General features: G+C 33.6%; 3 protein-coding genes across 8 annotated transcripts in view; 2 read left to right on the forward strand and 1 right to left on the reverse strand.

Moving 5' to 3' along the window:
* The first annotated feature begins 31 nt into the window (after window positions 1–31).
* On the forward strand, window positions 32–12,794 carry LOC108758596 (protein aubergine). 4 transcript variants are annotated; one of them, XM_018503600.1, is made up of 12 exons: window positions 32–137; window positions 4,750–4,895; window positions 5,460–5,627; window positions 7,103–7,205; window positions 7,582–7,740; window positions 8,071–8,279; window positions 8,377–8,562; window positions 8,644–8,814; window positions 9,152–9,431; window positions 9,602–9,954; window positions 10,389–10,797; window positions 11,302–11,945. In XM_018503600.1, exons 3-12 carry the CDS (start codon window positions 5,466–5,468, stop codon window positions 11,943–11,945), a joined length of 2,676 nt encoding a protein of 891 aa, XP_018359102.1. In that variant the 5' UTR covers window positions 32–137; window positions 4,750–4,895; window positions 5,460–5,465. The 4 variants fall into 4 exon arrangements, with proteins under 4 accessions (XP_018359102.1, XP_018359101.1, XP_018359103.1 ...); XM_018503599.1 differs by lacking the exon at window positions 4,750–4,895; XM_018503601.1 differs by lacking the exons at window positions 32–137; window positions 4,750–4,895 and adding an exon at window positions 4,938–5,053.
* Window positions 12,795–14,556: 1,762 nt separating this feature from the next.
* Window positions 14,557–17,206, reverse strand: sta (stubarista 40S ribosomal protein SA). Its single transcript, XM_018503669.1, has 6 exons — window positions 17,123–17,206; window positions 16,153–16,315; window positions 15,850–16,061; window positions 15,374–15,661; window positions 14,968–15,192; window positions 14,557–14,708 (listed from the first exon to the last, which is right to left on the reverse strand). Exons 2-6 carry the CDS (start codon window positions 16,283–16,285, stop codon window positions 14,631–14,633), a joined length of 936 nt encoding a protein of 311 aa, XP_018359171.1. The 5' UTR covers window positions 16,286–16,315; window positions 17,123–17,206; the 3' UTR covers window positions 14,557–14,630.
* Window positions 17,207–18,091: 885 nt separating this feature from the next.
* LOC108758593 (E3 ubiquitin-protein ligase TRIM33) overlaps window positions 18,092–19,094 on the forward strand; it is a 6,432-nt gene continuing 5,429 nt past the window's right edge. For 2 of the 3 annotated variants that reach the window (XM_018503593.1, XM_018503594.1), the window contains exons 1-2: window positions 18,092–18,626; window positions 18,815–19,044. In XM_018503593.1, coding sequence (XP_018359095.1) covers window positions 18,272–18,626; window positions 18,815–19,044 — 585 coding nt within the window. In that variant the 5' untranslated portion in view covers window positions 18,092–18,271. The remainder of the gene's footprint in view (window positions 18,627–18,814; window positions 19,045–19,094) is intronic. The other variant, XM_018503595.1, reaches the window with a different exon arrangement.

A 19,094-nucleotide genomic window follows, 5' to 3' on the forward strand; every position in this document is an offset into this window, starting at 1 on the left:
ATACATTTACTTGGACGCTGTTGGACTCTGTGGCTCGTAAGGTGGTGGTTTGAGCCATTTAAGGTTTCTGATTTTGGAGACGGTCGAGTAGGTCGCACGAAACGAGAAAGCGTTCAAAAAGAGGAAGCTATCGAGAGGTAAGAGATCCATCCATTGTTTTATTTCGTTCAACGATTTCTACACACGTTTGTGCATCGAATTAGGTCATCCTTGGTGCGATCTAATTCGAGGCAACAGGACGTAGATTATGCCGCAACGGAGATTACGTCGTTTCGTCCAACCGCGTCTTAGTTATCGAGTTAAATAATGCAAGCATGTTTAATTTTCGCTCAATCTTGTTATTGTATAGTTTATCCGAGTGAAACGACAAGGCGAAGCAGCCGATAATTCTATCGTAGGACTTAAAAGAGTACCAGAAAATTTCCTAATGAATCACGACTGGCACACTTAAGTACATTCGTATGTTTAAGCGCGCGTATTCGTGTTACACAAAGAAATACCAGATGTTATCCAAGAAAAGTGTAACATGATTCAAGTACGGTGTTTGAGAACTATAATTTCGAGGGGAGCATTAGAGACGTTTCTGCCATCGGAGATGACTGGAAATTTTTATAATTCTCTGCAAAAAAATGAGCGGGGAATGTGGGGAATGCTGCCCGGCGCTGCCAGGCGATTTTTGTTAAAAAGTGACTCTTGCGTTTAATATGTTGCATAGCAACGATAAATGAACGATGGTTTGATACCGAAAGTATGTAATTTTCATTATAAATCGTAGTTTTGCAAAACCTATCGGATCGTACATATTAGAGATTGAAAATTGCGAATTGAAAATTAGTCATTTATTTAGAACGAAATAGATCAAAATTACATTGATTATGATCGAATTTTAATTTTCATTCTTCAATTTTTCCTCGCTCTCCAATGCTTAACCTACGGGCTTTGAAGATTCTAGATCTCCAACGAAGTCTTGTTCCCCTGTTTTACGTAATTTTTTTAAAAATATGTTTTTTTGTTAAATTTTACCTATTCTTTTTACGTTTATCGGAATTTCACACCGTAACCTACAGTTGTGAGGTCTTTCTTGCCTGAGTCATTTTTTGTGCCTGTCCTTTCTGCCAGCGACCATTATGTGATCTGTTTATATGATACACGTCCGAACTTGTTAGAAGTGATTCTCGGATAATCTGTTTTAACGAAATTTGTTGTGTCATACGTTAAGTTTCGTTTTCTGTGGTTGAACACTTGGAACTTTAAAGTGAGATAGATATATATTCGATACTTGTCGGAAGCGAGAAAGAGTTAATATTATCCCTCTGCTCGGTTTTCCAGTAAAAAAAAGGATTATAGTACCATGCAGCAGATTTGGATCTTGAATCCTGTGATAACCTCTGTGGGGGGTTAGAGACTTTAATTTTACCCTGGTTTACAATCTACAATAGGTGTTTTAAGCCTTAAGTCGTAAGAAATTAACTAATTACAGTCGAATTCGAGAAGAATAATCGACTATGATTCGTCCATTTCTTACGGCTTAAGGCTTAGAACTCTGTTTTAGATCCGGGATTACTCTATATAAGGCGTCGTCTACAATACACGGAGTAAGAAATAAGAGTAAGAAATTGACCAATCACAGTCGAATGTGAGAAGAATAATCGACTGTGATTGGTCAATTTCTTACTCTTACTTCTTAATCCGTGTATTGTAGACGGGCCTTAAGAGAAAGAGAGCAGCCTAGTGCAGGAACAGAAAACAGATCAATAATTTATCCGTGTTGTACATACGACAAATTTTTCTAGCCTGTTGATTGGCTATAGATTGGACAATCTCTCTGTCTTGCAGCCAGTTAGCATACTGGAAAAAATTGCAATGAATTAAATGAATACAATTTTATACAATGAATACAAAAGTGTATTTGTCAGACTTTGTCGTCCCATGGAGTGGAAATTTACAGCGGAACGGAAGCGCGCGCGCGACTAATCGCACAGCTAGCAAACAAACACATGTTCGGAGTTTATTCTTTTTCCTGATCGCACCGAATACTAGCACTCAATTAGATTCGATGATCGTTTGCACATAGCAATTACATTTTTATGTAACGAATAACAATACAAAGTTTTACGTTCGCTGGGCATACAAGTACATGGTTTTACAACGAAAAACGGACAAATTTTTCGGAGGCTTGGTCGCTCACACGCTTTAACCACTTGGAGTGGGTGCCATTACATGAAGCGTAGAAACGCGGAAGACAAAATTAACTAAACTTTACTAGATTTCCGCGTTGTCCGCGTGTTTCTGTTCCGCCTGGTTTGATCTAATATTACATGGAGCACAATTTCTGCGCAAAAGCAGAACGATATAGTGAGAGACTGGTGTCCCATGAGCGAAAATTTACAGCGGAATGGAACAGCGAGATCAATCGATCGCAGAAACGAAAGCGGAATAATGACTGTAGAGCTGGGATTGATCGCGCTTGTTCCGTTCCGTTGTAAATTTCCGCTCCATGGGACGCTAAGCCTGACAAATATACTAAAAAATTGTATTCACTTAATTCATTGCAATTTTTATTGATATGCTTATCTTTTCAGCTTATGTATTGAATACAAGCATTTTAATCAATAAATACCGTTAAAAATTAATGATTTCTAATTCCCCGTTCCGTTTTTCCGCTCAAATTGTGCTCTATAGGCCTGTTCTTTTTGATTGAACTTTTGCACCAGTTCATCTTTCTTCTTCTTCTTTCCTCCTGGAGAGAAAAGAAAGAAAGATGAACTGGTGCAAAAGTTCAGCCAAAAAGAACAGGCCTCATGTAATATTAGGAGATCAAAACAGGTGGAAATCTAGTAAAGTTTAATTAATTTTATTTTCCGTATTTTTCTGCATTTCCCCGCTTCATGTAAGGGCGCGTTCATACCTTGACGGAAAAACAGAAAGCGGAAAAACGGTGGTCAATCAGAACTCGCGTTGGTTAATAAATAATACAAAAAACCAAAATTGTCGACTACCAGCGCAAGTTCTGACGCTTGGTCACTACTTTTCCGCTTCCTGCTTCTCCGAACGTGTCCTAATAGCACCCTTATGATTAAGGCGCTATAATATGAGTATTCGCATCCGCCATTTTTAATCCTTTTCTCACTCTCTTGCTCCTTTCCTCAATCCCTTGCTTTCTCTCTACTCCGTTCTTAAACTAAGAAGATTGAAGAGAGAAGAGAGAACAAAGAGTGTGGAAAGGACTAGAAATTCTGATCATTCGGTCTATATTGTTCATTAGACATAAAACATGGAAGCGCTGAAAGCGTCCAAACATAGCAATTCTAGGTCTGTTCTTTTTCGAAGAATTTTGAACTAGTTCAGGGGCTCTATTCTTGAAAAGTGTCATACGAAAAGTTAGAGAAATGCTATAGTTTATGTAACGCATACTATAGTATTTCCCTAGTTTTTCGTATGCGATTCTTTTCAAGAAATTCTTTTAGGGGCCCTGAACACTAGTGCAATAGTTTATAGTGAAACAAATTATATTTGTCTAAAGCCCATTCTATAATTGTGTAAACATAATTGTAGTTATAAGAATTGATTAGCGACAGTCGCGTATTTTCCTCATATTGGACTGATTGGTTAATTCTTGCAACTACACTTAACCACTTACAACTACGCTTACGCAATTGTAGAATGGGCTTTAAGCGTCGCACGCTCCAACGTGCGCCTACTTCGTCCAACCGTAGCTCCTACTCTAACGAGTGCGTTTGAGTAAGAGCTACGGTTGGAGGAAGTAGGAGCATGTTGGAGCATGCGACCCGAACAAACCTCATAAGTCCGGATCTACAATAAGTGACTACATTTACACGGCACCCTTAATCGAGTTTAATAACATCCGTAGTTATGAAACTGGCCAATCACAATCATTCTCCATTCTCCCGACGAAAAGCTATGATTGGCCAATTTCATAACTACGGATGTTATTAAACTCGATTAAGCGTGCCGTGTAGCACAAGTCAGTGATTTAAACCTTAAGTCGTAAGAAATTGACCAATTACAGTCGAATTCTAGGAGAATAATTAACTATGATTCGTCCATTTCTTATGGCTTAAGGCTTAAAAAGCAGGGTCTACAATAAAGTCGTAGCAATCGTAGAGTCTTAAGTCGTAGAAAATTAACCAATCACAGTAGAATATGAGAAGAATAATCGACTATGATTGGTCAATTCTCTACGATTTAAGACCCTACGACTGCTACGACTTCTATTGTAGACCCCGCAAAACTCTATTATAGATCCGGGGTAATAAGCAGTAGCAGTAGTGATAAAAGTCCTAGATACAATGCGAGGGAATAGCGATAGAAATAACACGATTTCAACTTATCCGAGAGTATGTAATCTTTAAGTTTTTTGTGCTCTATGTAATATTAGAAGATCAAAACAGGCGGAACAGAACACGCGGAAATCTAATAAAGTTTAATTAATTTTGTCTTGTGCCATGGTCCTTTAATTTATTGCAGTGTATGTACATACATACACCAATTCAGAATTTGGGTTGGGAAAAAAAACAGATTGATTAGCTTTAGGAGAGGAGACCAGAAAAACCAATCAGAGATTCAGAGATGTGTTCGGATTTCTACCCGAGTGCTTCGTTATCCGGGTGTTGCGTCATCCTTGTTTGCTAACAAGAAAGGAGTAACATCTGATTCCTGGATAGGAATCTGTTGCCCAATAGGAGATAATCTCCCTCTCTCCCTAAACGAAATTTTTTATGCTACTAGCTATCTGATCCCGGGCCGGGAACAAAATCGAAGAGGCTCCTATACAGCTTCATTCAGAATATTTCAGAACACTGCCAAAAAGAATCGAAATTGCTGATGTTATAATCCGAAAATTAAAAGCGATATTCAACATTCAACACAACTTGGTAAAATTGCTACAATATATTATTTAATTTCAAATATATACACATATAAACATTTTATATATGTATACATGTATCATATATACATATAAAATGTGACCAGATGTCCCGCTCCCAGATTGTCCCGCCATACCTATCTCGCCAAATATGGATATCAAACTGTGAGAATAATTGTATTATTTTTTCAAAAAATCGTTATTGTAATTATCTTTACAGCTTCATATATTCACTTTTCCTCCCCAAACGTAAAATTGTTCCACTTTGAATCTGAAAATATCCGGTCACATTATGACTGCGTTTCGTTATCACTAAAAAAATATAGTTCAAATATATTATAGATTTTCACTACCTGCAGTGAACGGAACGCAGCACGTGTGTATAACGATATTGTGCATTATGTCGATCTTAACAGATATCTAACATAAGCATTATTTCTTAAAACATTATTAACCTTCAAATTTTTTGTTGAACATTTTTTCTTAATTTTTTTTAGAGATTGAGCGTTTGTTCTATTTTCTCTTCCTGTCGATCTTATTTATTAATTTTTCCAACATTTCAATCATTTAGATAAAAATGTCTCAACGAGGAGGAGGAAGAGGGAGAGCAAACCGTGGACGGGCAACACAAAAGCAGACAAGTTCTACGCCTCAGCAGGAACAACAGCAACTTCCACATGCTCAGGCATCAGCGAGCACTGGAGCTATTCGCAGACCAGGACAATCTACTACACAATCGGTAATATACAGGATAGATAATAAGTACTGTAAAAGATTTTAAGCAGTGATTTCTCATACAAATTTAAGACGAAAATTTCATATGATCATATATTCAAAATGTTTCAAAGCGTTAAAGGAAGAATTGCATTTTTTCCAAAAAACTTGAAAACTATAACTCGCTGAAAATCACAAAAGCAGTATACAGTTCTTGAACAAATTAATTTAGCTTTAATTTGCGTATTTGTTGAATGTTGTATGACTTTTTTTACCAAATTATTCAACATTAAAGCAAAAATAAGTTTTTTTTTTTTTAAATTTTATTCACGGAATAGTACTCGATATTTAAAAAAACAATAGAAAGATCTCAATTTCCTCTTTACAGTGCATCTATCATGTATTATACATGATATATAAAGAAGCATAAATCCGATCGTGAAATCTCCACAAAATGCGTGACGGATCTGCTACAATAGAATCAAGCAAATGTTGTTTTGTCCAAAGTTGTTGCTTCAAATATGAAAGATGTAAAAATTGTATTAAGATCATAATGTTTTTAACATTTCTTAGAAATATCAAATGAATGATAATGTGTCAATCATTTAATTTTTATCATTTAAGTACAGTTTGCAAACAAAAGTCTCTTTATATCGAAAAAATTATTTAAAAAATGGCATATAGGAATGCATCAGCGCGCGTACGTGGCCAATTGACAAAAAATCCTGGCTGTCGACAGTTTATCTGAGACAAAAAAGTCAATGAAATTATTAAAATACATTAAATTTGTGGGGCCATGAAGCTCATTTCATTTGAAAAGTTTGAAAATTTACAGAATGGCAACCATTTGAAATTAAATGTCAATTTTCACGACTTTTTTTCATTTTTAACCTGTTCAAAGAAATAGTTATTTTGGAAAATTTATGACATTTCTAGGTTCGTGGCCTCATAAAAATTGTCTGTTTTACGTGGGAAAAAACATCAAGTCAGTCTTTGATGATTGGTTGAAGCTGTACATTTCCCGCCAGTTTGAAAAACATGAATTCGAGAAAAACGCGAAAAAATAAAGTTTTATTTTATAATGATTTTAGTTAATATTTTGCAGCTTACATTTAATCAGCGATTCCTGATCCATATAAGTCAATTTTTCCTCTGTTCGAAGAATAAATTTTGCTGCATTTGAGCTCTTCTTTCGAGCCTTGCTTCTTTTGCACGTAATATCGTTGAGCTCACTTAATTTTCTCGACCGATGCAAAATCCAGTTTAACAAGTCATAAATTGCTTTAACATTTTGAATATTGCAAAATCCTTTTACAGGCATATTCTATACCTCAGAGATGCAAAAAATAATTAAAAAATTGATTTTTTTTACCCTCCGAAGTGAAATCTCCCCTTATGGGCCTTCTAGAGTAAGCCATTAGTTATAAATCAGAAGTCAGAAGCTAAAAATTGAACAATCACAGTCGTCAATTTTTAAATAAATCTAAATTTTTTTGTCAGAGTACTGGACGCGGTGTAATACAACGTGTTGGTGAAAAAGGTGACAGTGCAGCAACTGCACAAATAGGCAGAGGTTTGGAGAAACTCAGTATTCAACCTACTGGTACATAATTTTATTTTATGATTTTTAGATTTATTCTATACAGTGCAAACATAATACGTTGAAATTTTTCATTTTATTTAATTTTTCATTATTTTAATAAAATTCTTTTTAGGCATAAAATTGATAATAAAATCGTGTAATAATTATTGTATATACACATAAGATTTTTATTTAGACTCTTTCTTCTGTAATAAAAAGACATTGGTACATACATTTTTTATGATACGTAAATGAAATAAGCATATTCTTTGTATAACACAATTTTAGATGTTTATGGCTTTATATATATTTTTATAATCGAAATATTTTAGAAATTTATGTCGTTGTAGACATGTTCTTTCTTCGATATTAAATGAAGAACGAATTTTTTATATAGCTGGTGGTAGTGGAGATGCTGGTGCCAGTGCTGGTGCTGGTGCTGTAGCTGCTGGTCCTGTAGCTATTGTGGCATCTAGTAGAGGGGCAGCTCGCGGCAGAAGAATCTTGCCTGCAGATATTTTTGTGACAAAACCGAGTCATGTAGAGAATAAGAAAGGTAAGCAATAATACATAATATAATAATGTATACACAGAATGTCTCCGTCTAAGTGATCACGCCTTTTTATTTTTAAACTGACAGATATAAATGTAGGTAGAAGTGAAACAAATGTATATTTGAGGGTTGAAACATTTATTATATTGTTATATCGAATAAAAACGTTATTATACATAACCAGCTTGTGTTAACTCTTATAGACATTTTACAGTTTTTAATTATTTTTCGATATCTATTTTTGAATGTTCTGAATTTGATGTCAATATTAACGCACAAAATTTTTGTTTTATTTTACGAAAATTACATTTTTGTACATACTCTAATTTTCAGGTTCATCTGGTACTCACAAAGTAATAAAAGTAAATTACTTTAAAGTACTTAAAGCGACTGATTGGGCTCTTTATCAGTATCGTGTTGATTTTTCACCTGAAGAAGATCGCACAGTTGTGCGTAAAGCTTTACTCAAAGTACATCAAAAGAAAATTGGTGCATATATCTTTGATGGCACTGTAATGTATACAAGTCACCGATTATCTGATGTAAGTATTAAAGGCATAGATGATACAGTATTCATCTCTCGTGAATGTCATTTATATATCTTTTCAAATGCTTAAATGTAATCGAAATATTTTTTAGCGAATGGTATTTACTTCAACTCGACAATCGGATGAACAGCATATAACAATTACTGTTCGTCTTGTTGGTGATATGTTGGTAGGAGATGCTCATTACATCCAATTCTTTAACATAATTGTGAGAAAATGTTACGAAGTTTTAAATCTAAAATTGGTCGGTCGCAATTATTTTGATCCTGGGAGTAAAGTAAGTACATTCACAGATGCACTGTTGTGTTCAGAAAAAACTCGGTGCTCAAGAAATAATTGTTCTATCGTGTTAATGTAGATTGTTTTGCCGCAACACAAATTAGAATTGTGGCCAGGATATGTATCATCTATTCGTCAACATGAACGAGATATTTTAATGTGTGTCGAGATATCGAGTAAGGTTATGAGATTAGAAACTTTGGGAGATATCTTGAATAGCTTGTATCGAGAAGATAGTGATAGATTCAGAGTAAGTTGCACTTCGTCTTAAAACTTTTTAGATTTTTGCTAGAATTCTTATATAAAAATAACTCTTTTTTTTTCGAGAAGATTAAAGTTTATTACGTTGTTATAGTTTCCTCATTGTAACTATACTTGAATTATACTTGAATTACAAGCGAAAAATCATGTGAGTTTCTTTCTTACATTATACAATTATAATGTATTCTTATGTAGTGAGGAAATAGGCGCTTTAAATGAAATCATCTATTCTATTTTGTTTTTTATTTTATTTTAATTCGTAATAATACTTTTATTTTTTTTTATTACATTGCGCGAAAATAAATAAATGTATATGTGTCCTGCAGGAAAATTTCTGTAATGCTGTAATCGGCACTGTAGTTCTTACCGATTATAACAACAATACATACCGCATTGAGGACGTAGATTTCTCGGCTTCTCCTAGCAACTCATTTCCTTTGAGAAACGGCGAAAGTATAACATACATAGACTATTATAGACAAAAATATGATATTAAGATTCGAAATCCTGGACATCCAATGCTGGTGACGAGATCCAAAACGAGGGATCGACAAGCTGGAGAGGGAGAGCGTGTTTATTTGGTTCCTGAATTATGTCGTGCAACAGGTACGTTATGTTTTATTAATAACTTCTATTTATTATTTTTCCATTATTTTTTTTTATTATACTTCGTCTTTGATTTTGAATGGCAAAGAAATGTTTTCTTTGTTACTATAAATTTATGTGAAGTATAGTTTATTTATTATTCCTGATGTGATGCTGTTGTTTATTTGCAGGTTTGACCGATTCAATGAGAGAAAATTACAAACTCATGTCAAGTTTGGCTGTTGAGACACGTCTTCAACCTGGAAAGCGTATTGAGAAATTATTAAGATTTAATAAAAGGCTTTGTGAAGAACGTGATATCGTGAAAGAATTATCCGAATGGAATTTACAGCTAGATAACAAGCTGCTTCAAATTCCTGCGCGGCAGTTACTTAATGAAAAAATCTATTTCGGCGGGGACGTATCTGCCAATGCCGAGCAAGGTGATTGGACGAGAGCGATGATGAATAAAAAATGTGTGATTTCTCCAAGATTGAAAGAGTGGGTCTTTTTGATTTCGGAAAGGGATAAATCTCTCGAACAGGTATTGCAGATTTTCTAAGAATGTGGCATACTATATTATTATATTACATAACTGTATACATGTTTCTGTCATTGACACATGCATGTATACGTGAAAAAAATAATAGAATTATCTTTTATTTTTTAATGTAAAAGATAAAGATAAGAAAATATACTCTTCAAAGTATCTATATTCTTACAGGACAACTAATTGTATTTTATTGATATATCTCTACACACACACTTTTACACATTCTTTATTAAAAATCTCTCTCTTTAGTCTATCTTAAATTATCTGTTATTATTATTACATATACATAATTAAAAAAATTTTTTTAAACACTAATCTTGTATAAATCAATGTTATGTTTTCAATATTACGCACGATATTTCAAACACGTGTTAAAATATTGATAAATCTTGAATTTTTATTTTAATCACAATATGTTATTTCAGAATTTTATTTCAACTTTATTAAAATTAGCAGCAGGCATACACTTTCAAATAGATAAACCAAGGTCCGAATATATCCGTGATGATAGACCTGGCACATATAACGAAAGACTGGAACATATTCTTAGCAGACAAATACCACAGTTGGTATTTTGCGTGGTATCAAACAATCGCAGCGATCGCTACTCTGCCATCAAGAAAAAATGCTGCATTGACCGACCTGTCCCATCACAGGTTTGCTTGTTGAGGACATTGACGCACAAAAACCTTAAGTCTATTGCCACAAAAATAGCAATACAAATGAGTTGTAAATTGGGTGGGGCACCGTGGTACGTGGATATTCCGTTGGAAGGGCTAATGATGATCGGGTTCGATGTTTGCCATGATACAACAATGAAGAACAAAGATTTCGGTGAGTATGAAAAATTCTTAAAGTTTTTTTTTTTACACAAAAATGTCAAAATTGCAACCTGTAATTTTATAGTTTCTTAAATTGAATCGTAAAAATTTTTAATTAATTGTCGATTTTTGATATCATGTTTTAACTTTATGATTAATTGACTTTTCTTGGATTCATTTTATTCCAAACAAAATTTATATAGAAAGAACTGATTAAGAAAATGCGATCTTTTTTTACATGTATAAGATACAGATAATAAAATATTATCGATTAAAATAAAAATTTGATATTTAATCAATACATGTTTTAATGAATGCGTTCTAAAATTTATTGAGTCAAGTTCTCTTAATCTCGTTGTTCTATAAGAATAAGAATGTAAATATAAAAATAAAGGTTCTCTTTCTCTCTCTCTCTTTCTCTGCAATATTTTATCTTTTACATTCAAAAATAAAAAATAATTCAGTTAATATTTCTACGTATCTATGCACATCGTTAATATTGAATTTGCTGTTGCAGGTGCTACAGTAGCGACTCTGAATAGACGCATGACACAATACTTCAGCGCGGTAAACGCGCATGAAACCGGTGAGGAATTATCGAATGACCTTTCTGACAACATATGCAAGTCTGTACAAGCGTACTACGCGCTAAACAAAACTCTGCCGGGACGCATTGTGATTTATCGCGATGGCGTCGGTGAGGGTCAAGTTCCCCTGGTAATGGATCGTGAAGTTACACAGATTAAGAAGAAGCTTGACGGAATGTACGGTGGCCCAGATAGATACAGAATGGCTTTCATAATAGTCACGAAGCGATTAAATACACGTTTCTTTGAGAACAACGATAATCCGGAACCGGGCACAATAGTCGACGATGTAATCACAAGTCCGATCAAATATGATTTCTTTATCGTATCGCAGAAAGTGCGGCAGGGAACAGTAACACCCACTGCGTATAGCGTTGTTTACGATACTCTAGGTATGGATCCTGACAAGATACAGCGTCTTACATATAAGTTGACGCATATGTACTACAATTGTTCAAATACCGTTAGAGTACCGGCGCCCTGTCACTATGCTCATAAATTAGCGTTTCTGGTGAGTAAATTCATTCACCGAGCGCCGGATACGCAGTTACAAAACACATTGTATTTTTTATAATCCCATTTTTTTTGTAATATTAATATTACATCATTTTATCTTTTTTTTTTTAAATGTACGAATAATCTCACGGATACTTCCTATATAGAAGCTATGTATTTCGCGGGTTATCTCTACCTCAATCCTGGAATGCCAATGTTTCGTCAATGTATATGAATGAACTATTATCAGATTGCACCTCGTCCAAGAATAGATATTGACGCAGAGATAACCCGCGATTTATCTTCTAACTTTTATCAGTATTATATTTCGGGCCAGTTTCTTACAGAAGCGAAGTTTTATTTTTATGGTAATTAAAATTTCTTAGAGAGGTTGGAATACTAAACGAAAAAACCAAATGACATACTCGCACTTTTATTTTAAAATAACATTGCTATGAAGTAATACTTCATAAAGAGTATGAATTAATAACATGAATACATGAAACTTATTTAGAAAAAAATTACAGCATTAAACTGATATATACTAAAAAATAGATGGATTTTAGCGTCCCGACTTCTCTGAAATTTTTAAGGCTCTCGCTGTAATTACGTGATGTGAAAGATTCATTAATTTTTTTATATAAGGTAAACATCCCAGTGACCAGACATGTACTTATGTCCAGACACTTACAGTGGGACGTTTATCTTATATTATGATTATATATTCGATATGATTAATGTGCAGTGAAGAATACTTCCACAACTTGAATTGGTTAATACTCGATTTCTAAAATTCTATTGTACACTGTCTACCTCTTTATATTTCATTGTATCATTGATTTTGGAATTTTTTTCCAAAACTTTGAATACAGTACAGTATCTAAGCAAATGAAATTGATGTTATGTTACGGTAGTTACTATAAATCAATTTAAGTAGAAAAGTTAACGTTTTATATATTTAACGTTTACTACATTCCGTAAAAAACGTTTCTTTCCGAGGAAAATTTTATTCGAAATATATGTAGTACACGTGATATATATACTGAATTATATCAAGTAAAATTTTCCTCGTAGAGGATATTTTTTTTTGAAATGAGCCCAAAGTTACATTTATGAATCATATTTCTTCTGATTTCAAAGTTTACAAATAATGATGATCATAAAATGTATTTTTTTTTATTATACTTTTGTAATAAATGTGCATAATTTTGATTGCATCTATGAAAGAATGTTTTGACGATAATAAAAAATATTGTAAGTATACTTTTTAGAGTCTGATCGAAACTTTTACCGAAACTGAAAACGAACATTCATTACGTGTCAGTTTCGACTGAAACCATATAAGCTCTTTATAAATAATTTTAATATGTGTAATTAGGACTGTTTCTTATTACACTGTGTATAGTTCAGAAAGTACAGCAATAAAAAAGATCTATTGTTTCAATAATTGAATTATGATGTTTTTGAAGAAGTATTTATATTCTTTGGCCAAAATTGACACAACCAAAATTTCGATTTTCGATTTCGGCTGAAATTTAATTATTGTTTCTCAATAAATGATATAAATATATGATGTATGGGCATATCTATATAACATACTTTTTTTTTAGGATCTCTATTTTCTAATTTTGGTTTCGGTTTAAATTGCCATGTAGCAGAGTGTTTCGTTTCAATTTCAGCAAAAGTTTTGGTCGGACTCTAATAGTCTTGTTCAGAAATATATAATAATAAATTTTATCCGAATTTGCTCAAATTACAAATACGTAAAATGTTCAAAAACATTCGTAAAAAAATTAACTTTTGTATGTATAATGTCATTTGAATAAAATCTTAGATATTCATAATTTTAAGAACAAAAAAAATGCATTTTTTAAAAAGTTGACATTTTCCATTGGTATCGATGGATTATTCTTAAATGGTATATTTATTTTGGAATTGAATTATTGCAGTACAAAATATTTCATTTATCTTATATGTGATTAAGTCAATTTTCAATCATTCTAATGCAAAGTTGTCCATTTCACCATTTGAAGAACCAAATTTTATTTTAAATGCAGACATTCATCTATTTTTCGAAAAATGATTATATAGGTGTCATTTCGATGTCATTAATGTGTAATAAAATAAACACTACATACGTGTAATAAAATAAATTGTCTACATATATGATATATTCTTTGGAGTTTAAATATATATTATACCAACACACATTATGCATAAGTGCTCCTATAATGCTCTGTAAAATATATTTTAACGAACTTGAAAGCTGTAAAGTTTAAAATGTAGTATTTTAATATTTCATTTTTTTAGCCTTAATAAAATTATTCTATAATCAAATATGCAGGGTGTCCAAAATTTATGCATACATGGAATGCATAACGCGATTTTCTTTTTTGTGCTAGGAAAACAATTTTCTTTTCTAACAAAATTGCTTTCGAACGATGGTTTTAAAATGAGAACAACTTTTAAAGTTAATGAATGCGTCAAGTTACACTTGAATCAAAAGCGGCAAGCATAGTAAATAACAGATCAAATTATCAAGTTAACTTGTAGTTAAGCTTATTAAACTGATATTTCACTAATCAACTGCGCTTAGCAGAGAAAATCACTTCAATAGTGCTCGCGAGTATCATAATTTTGGATATAGGATGTTGGTAAGGGATTGAATAAGGAAAAAGAGTACACAGTAGTAGTGTTTGTTTCAAAATCCTGTTATACACATTGTACAAAGTGCATTGTCCTTGAGATGTTAGCAAGCACAGAATTACCACTTTTCGCTGCTTGCACCTCCCCAGCTTTGAGCAGCAGCAGTTGCGACGGGTGTTGACCACTCCTCTGGAGGCTAAACAGATAACATCAATTAATAAGTGTACATTGATATCAATGACCGCTTTCCTTTTAGTAGATACGATCGATATAAATGTCATTCTGTCCTTAATAGACATTTAATGAATAACAAGGATAAACGACATTTGTGTTGACTGTCTTATGTTTTATATAAATACATATACAAAATGAGTCAGAGTTGTACAAGTCAAAAGAGAAATAGGTAAATCAATTAAATTTAATGAATTGGAAATAAGTACGAATGTGTCCTTTACCTGGGCAGCCCAATCACCGCTCGTTTGGAATGACGGTGTGGCGCCGGGTGCAGGAATAGCGGCAGCTGCTGGCGGTGCTACATCGTCAGCCCAGTTCTCGGTGGCCACGGCGGTAGACTCAACATCATTCACCCAGCCAGGTTCCGGAGCAGGAGCAGTCTCCACTGGACCGGTGAATTCCTTTGCTGGCGCGATTTCTTTCGCAGCCTGTTCTTCTTTCTCTGCCTAGAAAGGTGTTTCGTAACTCATTATCAATCGCTACAGAGAAATTGGTCGAGGAACACTTGCTCCATGTTTGTCAGAAAAGATTAAGCCATAAAAAAAACCAACAGATTTGTTTCTGGATTCTATTTTTTCATCATTATGATAAACTTAAAATGGAAAGCAGTAATCGGATGGTACAGACCTCTTCGGGATCTCTGTAGAAGAAGAGATCGACCACAACATCCCACTTGGTCTCACGTGGGATAGATCCCCTCAGACGCAATACTTCTCTGGCGAGCAGCCACCACATCAAACCAACAGTGTGTAAACTCTTAGTATTACATGGAATCGCAATGTCTACGAAGCGCAGTGGTGAATCAGTATTGCAGAAAGCGATGACTGGAATATTTACGTAGCTCGCCTCAGTAATAGGCTGATGGTCAGTAGATGGATCCGTGACGATCAACAGGCGTGGTTCACGGAAGGCAGCCTAGAAACAAAATTTGATCACTATATACTGCACTAAATAAATTGTTTGTTGAAATATCTAACAATATTGCAACAAAATCAGAAAAGATTAAGCCAATGAAATCAACAAGTATTAATTCTGGAATAAAATGTTTCATCACTTTGATCTTCGTACTAAAAAATTAAGTGGGGTATTCAATTTTTTTTCACCTGAATTTGGTTGGTGAATGCACCTGGGGTGAAACGTCCAGCGATAGGAGTGGCACCAGTATGAGCTGCAAATTTCAAGACTGCTCTTTGACCCGAATGACGGCAGCTGATGACAAAAACTTCACTAGGATGTTCAATGGCAACAATGGCACGAGCTGCAAGCAATAACTTTTCCCAGGTGTGGCGAAGATTGATGACATTTACACCAGCACCTGTAATTGTAAAAAAAATACATGGTAATTATAATCTATATACTAAAAAATATAAGTTATGTTTAAAGCATTTAAAGCACATATTACTTGCCATCAACTCTTTTCTTATAGACGTACTGTTCCATCTGAAAGTTGACATTTTCAGCACCAAGATGAGTGCCAGCAGCCAACATTTTAGTAACATCGTCCTCTTTGAGGGCTAATACGTCTAAACCTCCTGACATTTTAACGTTGTGGTTGAATTACGAGTCAACCTAAAATAGGGTTTTGTTTTTATCAATTATTATTAAAAATGGAACAAGAATATATTGCTACATTAAATAAGAGCTAAAGACTACTATATATTTCTCTATTTTTACTATAATATTGACAAAGAGATCAAGTGTAATTTTATCGTTATTTTTGCTTACAAATAACAAACTTTTCCTCAATAATTCAATTATAAAACTTATACAAGCTTTTTTAGATGTAATAACTTTTTAATAATATGGAATTATATGAAATCATTTCAATTTTGAAAAATGAACGATTTCATATTATAAGCATCAAACGTTCAACTAATAGACCATAATTATTTATTATTTATCTTATTTATTGTATTAATAGATATCTATAGAAATCTATAAAAAAAAGAGACTGTTCAATTTGATTGCTCACATGCTTTAAGCAAAAGTTGCAAAATAAGAATAGAAACACTGAAAGCGTTAAACGTAGCCAAAATGTAATAAAACTAGAATTAACCTCAAAAACGTAGGTAATTTCAGATTTATATAAAAGTTTTTGAAACTGTGCTTAATATTCCAACTTTCTTACTATCTAAAATGACAAAATGCAAAGATTTAAGTACAAAGCCACGTGTAACTTATTGAAAATTATAAAGCATGCCACGTGCATGGGATACATATTTTTTCAAACCAATTACAAAAAATTATCATTAGAGCACATTTTATTTAAGAAAGAAATGCCTGTGTTATGAATGATGAACGTGAATCTATTTCAAAATTAGCTATTTAAATGTTATAGAAATACAAAACAGAATTACAATTTTCGATAAAACTTACGTTATAGGATGCCACTAGGAGACTTCGTTGGGAGACTCCAACAGAAAAGGAAATTGCACAACTATGCGTCCTGCGCCTGCGCAAATCACGAGCATCATGAATCAAAATAGTTGTTATTTTTTGACGAAACAAATAGTATAGAAAAGATGATCACCAAGGGAAAATATTAAAAAATATTAATTATATTTAAGATCAGGAGGAAAGTAATTTTTAAGACGATAAAATACTCGAATAGTAACTGCACGGATCAGTAATGTAAATTCGGTAAGGTTTGTTCGGGTTCGGTCGCGTCACTATGCTAAGGTGCGATTACATGTAAGGCAAATTTTTACAAGACGAACAATGGGCGCATTCAGCGGACTCAATAGTTGAGTGAGCGCTCGCTGTTATTGGTGTATTCTTTTAGCTCATCCAATCAGAATTTTAGATTTAGAAGAATACAGCAATAACAGTGAGCGCTCACTCAACTGTTGAGTCCGCTGAATGTCCCCAATGGCTGCATCCAGCAGAACACAACAAACCCGCTGAAACAGCCGGTTTGAGCAGCTCGTGAAAATTTACCTTGACGCGCTCAGTGGAAACGTACCATAATTGTGTCCACGATGCTAGAACTCGGTCCGAGTGGATTTTTGGATCCAGGAATGTGTATCAGTCAATCTCAACATGTAGTTTTTACGGAAAAATGGCAAGTTGATCGACTACACATTTCTCGGTCTGAGAATTCGGAGTTCGGACAGAGTTCCTATCACCATGGATACAGGACTTTAAGTTACTAAATTCCGCGGCAAGCATCAACATCCTGTGCAGTCCAGTGTGCAGGAACCATAAGTTTTGTCTGTATATATGTACATACTCAAAGCCTTAAAAATTAAAAATATTGATGAAAGTTGAAAATAAATAATTAAAATATATCTAGTCGGTTTTTATTCAGAATTTTATATTCAATGTTCTTAATTCGAAAAATATTCGGTATATCATCGAATGATAATAAACGTCCACAGAAGTTTGTGATGTGTATGCATTAATTAAAATGGCTGCCATAGCGCCGTACCCGCTACCCTATTCGAGAGAAAACTTTTGCCACAAGTTATAACGTAAGCTGTTTTCTGAAAAGAGTGAAGAGATTGTATCTTCGAATCTCCACTAACCATGGAAAATCAAAGTAACGAATTAGTGGTGGGGATGTCAACGTTACCCGTAGTATTACCTGTAGTAGTGAAGGAGGAACCTGCGGAGCAAAACATTTCTAAGCAAGATACACAGCAATCTCAAGTGCAAGATGCAATTTGCATTGAGGAAGACTGCAACGATCAACGTATTGAGTGCACTACTGAAAGTCAGGAAAGTGAGATCCGTGCATTTCTTTCAAAATGCGTTTTTTGTAGTAAAGTGTTCACCATGGGTGAGGACGCAAAGCTTCTGGAGTGCTTACATGCAGCTTGCATAATGTGCGTTAACAATAAAATCAGCGATCATAATACATCAGTCGATGTAGATATCTTGTGTATGTAAACTTCTTTTTTTTTGTTCTCAATGATCTTTAGAAAAGTTGATGTATTCTATCAATATTAGATTATTAAGTACTGCAATATTTGATTGTTAAATACAGTAATACTATTGTTTCTACTTTGATATTTATTATAATTTTACATTAAATTTATTTTTTATTTATGTTAATGTTATCTTTTGCAGTAGAGAGTAACGTGATTATATGTCATGTTTGCAACGTAACTAGCCAGGTGGAAAATTTGATTGAAAATAGATTTCTGTCAAAATTATTAGAGGAAGAAAGTGATCTAGGATTGGATGATGAAGCTAAGGAAGCTGAGGAAGAAAAAAAATGTACTAGCTGTCATGATAACATTATCGCTATTAGTTGGTGTATGGAATGTGAAGAATTTATTTGTGAAAGTTGTGTTATGGTAATTATAAATTTGTATTAACAATGAAGGAGAATCTATATATATATATA

The sequence above is a fragment of the Trachymyrmex cornetzi genome, unplaced genomic scaffold, assembly GCF_001594075.2.
Source record: "Trachymyrmex cornetzi isolate Tcor2-1 unplaced genomic scaffold, Tcor1.1 scaffold16, whole genome shotgun sequence".
In the NCBI taxonomy this organism is placed as follows: domain Eukaryota; kingdom Metazoa; phylum Arthropoda; class Insecta; order Hymenoptera; family Formicidae; genus Trachymyrmex; species Trachymyrmex cornetzi.